Source organism: Penaeus chinensis, chromosome 43 (assembly GCF_019202785.1).
Source record: "Penaeus chinensis breed Huanghai No. 1 chromosome 43, ASM1920278v2, whole genome shotgun sequence".
NCBI classification, from domain to species: domain Eukaryota; kingdom Metazoa; phylum Arthropoda; class Malacostraca; order Decapoda; family Penaeidae; genus Penaeus; species Penaeus chinensis.
Window position 1 is genome coordinate 2,218,846 of NC_061861.1, and position 7,500 is coordinate 2,226,345.

Sequence of the window (7,500 nt, forward strand, 5' to 3'; positions counted from 1 at the left end):
CCCCAACGTTGTGATCCCAGGGAAATCTTTGAAGACGAAAACCTTTACATACCTGAATATCACTCACAAACACCGAGGCTAGAGCGGCGACCACCACACCACAGCCCTCTACAACCACAACACAAACTAAGAATAAGTTTACAAGAAAATACTACGAAAAACAAACGCAAACTACCATCACCACTAAACACGCACCAAAAGAAAGACGAAAAAGACCCACTGCTCCCGGTGCAAACCGCACACCCTCGTCTTCACCATGACGACACCATTCTCGGGGACTACGATAGCGAGGATAACCGCCAAATCGACCTCCCTGAGGTAGAAGCGGGGGCTACCTCGCTACCTGCTCCCCCTGGGGTCGCAGACCCCATTCTCACCATCAGGGGGAACCTCGGGGGACAAGGAAGCATCAGGAATTGGTCCGCCGATTCCCAAGAATTCCACGTCTCCCTCTCTCAGGAGTCCCTCCCGGACCTCGAGGGGAACGCGGCTCGGACTCGTCCGCGACCACGGTTCTGGCTGCCGTTGCCTGGGCCTTGCATGGTTCGTTAACATTTAGATCTGTCTGTGGGGGGTTTTGGTTAGATTTTTCCATATAGTAGGATAGTGCTTCATCCTCTCACGCCCCCACCCATCACGGAGCCCAACAAGGGGAAGCTGAATGTTAGAGCAAGTATCTAACAGCTACAAGGGTGATGAGAGGAATTACGCAGCCAATAGCTATTGTAACGGCGCTCACGGACCATTATGAGTGCCCATGGCAGCATGACTGCTTGACCTTAGCCTCCCGAAGGAGACCAGCCGGTTGGCCTGACCGGGCCAGGATCAGGTCGCCTGTCTTGCTGGAATAGAGGACCAAAGAGGCGTGTTGCTAGCCGCAGGACGTACTCATTCACGGCATCGCTCAACCTCCAGGATTCCCGTCTCCACAGCGCACAAGGCTGCCACACACAGCAAACACGTGGGTAGGTGTAAACCCCTGGGGAGAGACCTGAGGGGATGCCCTTCTACCTACAGGACATTGTATGGAACCCTTTTGCTCATCCCTCTGAAACAGCCACCCAAAGGTTGCTTCACCTCAGTGAGGGAGGGAGCTCTTGCACTCTTTCCAGGAGGTTCCTTTCATCCCTCTGAAACAACCACCCAAAGGTTGTTTCATCTCAGTGAGGGAGGAGAGGACCTATGCCTTTTCAAAGTGAATCCCTCTTTCCTCTGAGACAGCCACCCAAAGGCTGTTTCACCTCAGTGAGGGAGAGAACTTTTGAGGCGGTTCCAGGGGAAGGCGGTGTTCTGTCTATCATCAGCTATTTAGACAGAACCAGGCTGAGGGTGTGTGGTGGTTTGGTTTGCGAAGTTCTAGCTTCGCCCGGGCCTTCTAAATATGGCCCGGCCAAGGCTGAGGGTCTGACAAAGGGAAGGGTCCTACCTGCCTATTCATTGCTAAACGAAAAACTAGAGTGGCAGTCATCAGATGGTCTGCCATACCAGTCCCTAGCAAATAGAATGACAACTCTCTGCACACCGTAAGGCAGGCATGCCAAGTTCCCCCAGACACACCCTCCCCTGCAGGAAATAAAGGTCTGCCCATGTCCGAGCACGCGCCCGAAGATGGGGTCCAGGTTCACCAGAAGGTGTGCAGAGAATTATCCTAATTAGCTTAAGGCTAATTCACCGCAGGGAGAGAAGAGAGGGGTGTCCTTCCAAGGTGGATCCTGTGTCTGGAATGTATGACTTAACTGACCCGGAGGATTTAAGTTAAGTTACCTTCAGCGCTTTTTGCTCGTAGCTCGGCACCCGCGCTCCCCACGGCTCGGGGTGTGTGTCGCGCGAGCGCGGATGTCGAGCAGCGAAATTTTGCTACCTCTCTTTTTTTCAAGCTGTTCACTTTAATCTTATTACGTTGTTATGTTACTTTATCTTTTATCATTCTTGTTTGTTACCCCTGGTTTTTAGATAATGTTTTATGGTGGTTGTTTTCTTCAAAAAAAAATCTTTTAAACTCCTAAATAAAATAACCCCTATTAAGAAAGCCCTATCCCCCTTTTTGCACCTCTCCCTGGAAGTCCTGCCGCCGACAGGGAGAAATCTCTGATCGACGCGGGCAAGAGAGATAGTCTCTGATCTGTGATCTCACTCGTATTTCAACCTAGCAGTCTCGTGGTTAGCCGAAGGCACCACTGTTGCCATGGGCGAGAAGTCCGTGCACGGTGGCGCCTCCGATGGCGCCTGGCAGGCTGCCTTTTCCGTACTCAACCTCCCCCGTTAGCCGAGTGCGCTCTGCAGCCAGGGCGTGACGGCGCGCTGGCCGACTCGCCGACACGCGAGCTCGCTCACGCCAAGCGAGTGCCGCCATGCCAAGGTTGAGCATACCACAGATGGTGCGGGGCCTCCCTGTCAGCTATGCCCCCAACTTTTACCCCGCATATGCCATAACCTAACTCCAAAATGGTAAACAGACAAGGCCAATTGGCAGGCTTTTCAGAACGCATTGGCCTACTGTCTAAGATGCAATGAACCCTCACAGAGTGAAAATGTGGAAGTGCTTGAAGCCAGACTTATCAATGCCATAAATCAAGCAGTCTCACAGACTATATCTAAAGCTCAGCCTGGGTTCAGGAGTCACAAAGACGCTTGGTCCTTCAATGACGAGGTTAAGGAGGTCTACCACCGAGTAAACATATGCCGAAAAACAATTCCAAAGGCAAGGAACCCCTGACAAGCTAGTCCTCCTAAAGGAGGTTGTCAGGGATGCCATGGAAACAGAGTTAGGTAGGAAAAGTGGCTGGAATGGTGTGGGTCCTTCGGCCACCAAACCACCCTTACAGATGGCAACGGGTCAGGCAAGGCTACCAGCCGCTCAGCCCTGAGTTGCACACATCATGACCCTCAATCAGAGGCAAACAGACTGGTGCACGAGTTCTCTGCGAGAACAAGCAGCAACAATCTGCCAGCCGACCTGAGAGCAAGACAACACATGAACACCTCCATGGGTACACAAGGGGCATGAGCACAGCACACAGCATAAGCACAATCAGCACTGGCACACCTGTGGTAGTATTCCTTCACCTGGAGAAGGCTTTTGAATAAGCAAGTCCCCTTGCCATTCAGGAAACCAGGATCCAGAAGGGAATCAGAGGAAAGCTCTTGGCTTGGATAGGTGACTATTTCATGAACAGAACAGCGAGAGTCAGATTCCAAGGTCACCTATCACAGCACATGCCACTAGAAAGTGTAATGCCACGATGTGGGGTTCTCAGTCCAGCCCTATTCAACACCCTTATGTCCTATATCTTTAACATACACCTCCCAGTGGGGTGCAAGATCATCTACTATGCAGAAAATATTGCAATCACCTCCACTGGACCATACTGTCTAAATAAAGCCCAGCGTTGTCAGGACCTTGTATCTGAGGAGTGCTGTAGGACAGGACTAAAGATCTCTGCAGCTAAATCAAAAGCCTTAGCTCTAAGACACAATGTTCAAGGCACAAGTCTGAAAATCCAGGGAATGAACTTGGAATGTTTATAGGACTTCCAATACCTTGGGTTAAAGATTGACTTGACCCTCTCCTTCCTGAAGGAGGTCCAGTACCTGGTTGACCAAATCAAAGCAAGACTGTCTGTCATGAGAGCAATGACTGGGAGAAACATAGGAGCCAGACACAAAGTACTAAGAGCATTTTATGTACTTGCTGTACGGCCAATTGCGGACTATGACTCTGTCGCTCTGATTACCACAAAGAAACATATATAGACAAATTGGAGACATTTCAAAATGAATCTGCCAGGGTCATTCTGGGTGCCTCAAGATGGAGGCAAACCTTCTCCCCCTAGTCAAGACCACGAGCTCTTTACAAACAACTCCTGGCTGTCTCACACAACCAGGGGGTTGATACGCTATCAATAAGAACAGCTACTTGCCAAGGGCATTGACTCCCCCAACCCTGACTTTATCGAAGCCCCGCCGTGGGCACAAACCTTGATAGAATTCTCTGTTATGAGCCTGTCAATGAGAAAGAATCAGTACCCCACGTCTAGTCTCAAGGCAGAAGCCGAGAGGGTCATTGTAGCCATCACTCCTCCGGGTAGTAGAACATACTTCATGGATGGATCAGTCGATCCCTTGAGCCACACTGCAGGCGCCGGCTTTGCAGCAAGGAATGCCACAAAATCCATAAGGGTAACAGACAACGCCTCCTCGCTACAGGCAGAAGTAGTTGCAATCATGGGAGCCCGAGCCCACGCGTCCCTAAGGGAAGGACACGTGGTCATACATACAGACTCCAGGGCAGCCATTGACTGTCCTCAGCACAGCTCACCCAAAGACAACATCTACCTCCTGACCACTGTGTCTACCATAGCGCAGATAATTCTTGCTCAGGGTAAAAGAATAATCATTAATGGGCCCCCAGCCACACTGGCATCAGAGGGAATGAGCTTGCCGACAGACTAGCCGTCACTGGCAGAGTGACGGCTAGTGATCATGCAACCAAGCCGAAAAATCCTAAAGGAGAAATGGACTGCGGCCGCTCCCCCTCGACCAGCTGGTACTCAGACGCCACTGACATTCTGAAGTAATCAACAGAGGTACCGAAGTCATTCTTCACAAAATCAGACTAGGTTACCACTGTGCATAGAGACAATAGACCGTGAAGAGAGGAGCTGCATAGATTGTGACGAGCCGAGCGCCACCCTGGTATACTACTTACAAATCTGTGGGCACACAATTCCTGAGACAGGGACCGCCGACAACAGGCGCCGTGCTAGTAAAGAGATTATGCGGTATGCTTACACCATGGCGGCAGGAGCGCCTGCTGACAATCCCACCGCCACGGTAAGCACCGAGTGTCCGAGAACAAAATGAGACAGCCATAAAAAGCTGACACAGGCCGGGCCATATATGGAAGGCCCGGGCGAAGCTAGATCTTCGCAAATCTCAATTGTATTTTACCACGGCTTGTCACTTTGCCCGCCTCGGCCCGCCTAGTGGTCGTGGGATCAGCGCTGACGAACTATAAGCGGAGAGATTTGAAGGACTGAACATCTTACAAACTTGCTACGGGCTCTGACTCGATTGCCTGTGATTATGGAAGTGCTCTCGTGCAATTGCATAAGGCAGACACGCGAGTCAGAGGACGAGCTGGATGGAGATATTCTACGGAAAAAAGGGGAAAGAATATATATATATATACTAAAAAGACTACTGTTATGCTCTATTGTTATGTTCCGCTGTTCTTTTATGTTCCTTACAACCATCTGTTCTCCATAACCTATTAACCAGCCTCAATTTTCTGCCCAACAGTCATATGTTTACAGTTACTTTGTTACTTTGCTTTTCGTTTGTTTCTCTGTGCACCATTATTTTCGTTTCCCTGATTTTACTGTTTTGTTTTGTATCACCTTTTTATCACGACTTTTGTATGCATTATTTCATCTGTTCTCTCCTTTTGTCCCCTCCCTCTTTGGAAAGTCAGACCCAGTTGTCACTGCATTCAATCCCCCACAGATGAAACTTGTACACTTGATCTGGTTGCTATATTCTACAATACTCAATATTCCCTTGTATTATGCCACACATATCACCACATCATCTCATCATCACCTTCTATTCTTTCCTCTCTTAGTACTTTTCTCCTTCTTTGTTTTTTGTTACATCTAAAGAAAACACAATACAAAAGTACAGAAAATAAAATCAACAAAAAAAGTATAAATAAATAAAACAAAAACACAAAACAAAAAGTTTCGTTCTAGTTCATTAGTTCAACCATTAAAATAAAAATAAATCACAAAACAACAAAAATATTACCCATAAAAAGATCTTACTTGTTCTCGTTCTTGTTCAAATATAACGAAATCAACATAATAAAATCAACAAAAATCTTTCTTGTTCTTCGTTCAATATGTATATAAATAGTAATAATTCTTATTAAAAAAATACGTTTTTCTCCCCCCCCCCCCCATTATTCACCTCTTTACTTTGTTGTTTACTTACTTTACACACACACATATATATATATGTGCATGTGTGTGTCTTTGTGTGTATACATTTACGCAGACACACACACACACACACAAATACATATACACACACACACACACACACACACACACATATATATATACATATATATATGTATGTATATATATATAGTTATATATATGTATATATATATATATATATATGTATATATATATAGTTATATATATATATATATATATATATATATATATATATAAACATGCACACACACACACACACACACATACATATGTGTATATATATATATATATATATATATATATATATATATATATATATATGTATGTATGTATACACGCACATACACACATATATGTACACATATACATACACACGCTGTAACCCAGCTATATCTATATCATATTACTATATTCTACATATTTTATATAACCTTACATGTTTGTCCCGTCCGTATCTTCACACATACTTGTACTTATGCATTTATTCATGATCATTGCTCTAACTGAATGTTCATCTGTTTTTACCACATTCCAATGCTGTTTTGTCTACCCCTTCCGCAGGAGCTATGCATTGCTGTAACACTACCTTGTTAATCACCGGTTGTTACATGCTAAATACGTGACTTCGATCTTTAGACCACTGTTGGAGAAGACAGGCAGACTCCCTACGGGGAGCCAAGGAGCAACACCCTAAGCTCGCCACCTACCATACTCTTGTAGGGCCCATCATTCGGGCTCATTACACACACACACACACACATACACATATATATAGGGGGGGGGGGGTACCAATTAGCAGTAAGGAAAATGTTAACAAAGTCACATTGACAGGTTTCTCAGTGGGCATAGTCGTAAGTAACAAGTCTTAATAGAATCACTCGCTCTCTCTCTCTCACTCTCTCTGCATATATATGTGTGTATATATACTTCTTATATCTATATACACACATTGTGTGTGTGTGCTTGTGTAAACATATATAAATATATGTGTGTATGTATATATATATATATATATATATATATATATATATATTTATGTATATAGATAGAAAGATAGATAGATTTCCTCTGCAGTCCGGCTTCTTCCCCAGACAAGTGTCCCTGCGGAGTGAGCAAAGACGTCCGCATTGTCGGAGGGACGGAGGTGTCCCCAGCCTTCAGGTATCCCTGGCTCGTCGCCCTCTTCGACTCTCCGTACCTGGAGGAGCCCTTCTGCGGCGGGAGCATCATTAACCTCCGCTACGTCGTCACGGCCGCGCACTGTTTGTTCTCGTGGAGGAACAAGCCCAAGCCCGCGACGCTGTTTCGGGCGAGAGTCGCCGAGCACGGTGTGGATTCTGAGGAGGACGACCTCGAAGGAGTCACGCGGATGCTGGCGCTGGAGAGCTACATCGTCCACGAAGGCTTTACGGAAGGCTACTTCAACAAGGACATCGCCCTCTTGCGTCTGGAGGAGGCCCTGGACCTGACGTCGCACCCGGAGGTCCGACCCGTGTGCCTG

At 46.8% G+C, this 7,500-nt stretch overlaps 1 protein-coding gene across 1 annotated transcript in view; it reads left to right on the forward strand.

The window, feature by feature from the left end:
• Window positions 1-3,774: 3,774 nt before the first annotated feature.
• LOC125048206 (coagulation factor XII-like) overlaps window positions 3,775-7,500 on the forward strand; it is a 4,060-nt gene continuing 334 nt past the window's right edge. The window contains exons 1-5 of the mRNA XM_047646776.1: window positions 3,775-3,887; window positions 4,412-4,546; window positions 4,755-4,781; window positions 6,831-6,850; window positions 7,091-7,500. The exon at window positions 7,091-7,500 is cut by the window's right edge and continues 334 nt beyond it. Coding sequence (XP_047502732.1) covers window positions 3,775-3,887; window positions 4,412-4,546; window positions 4,755-4,781; window positions 6,831-6,850; window positions 7,091-7,500 — 705 coding nt within the window. The remainder of the gene's footprint in view (window positions 3,888-4,411; window positions 4,547-4,754; window positions 4,782-6,830; window positions 6,851-7,090) is intronic.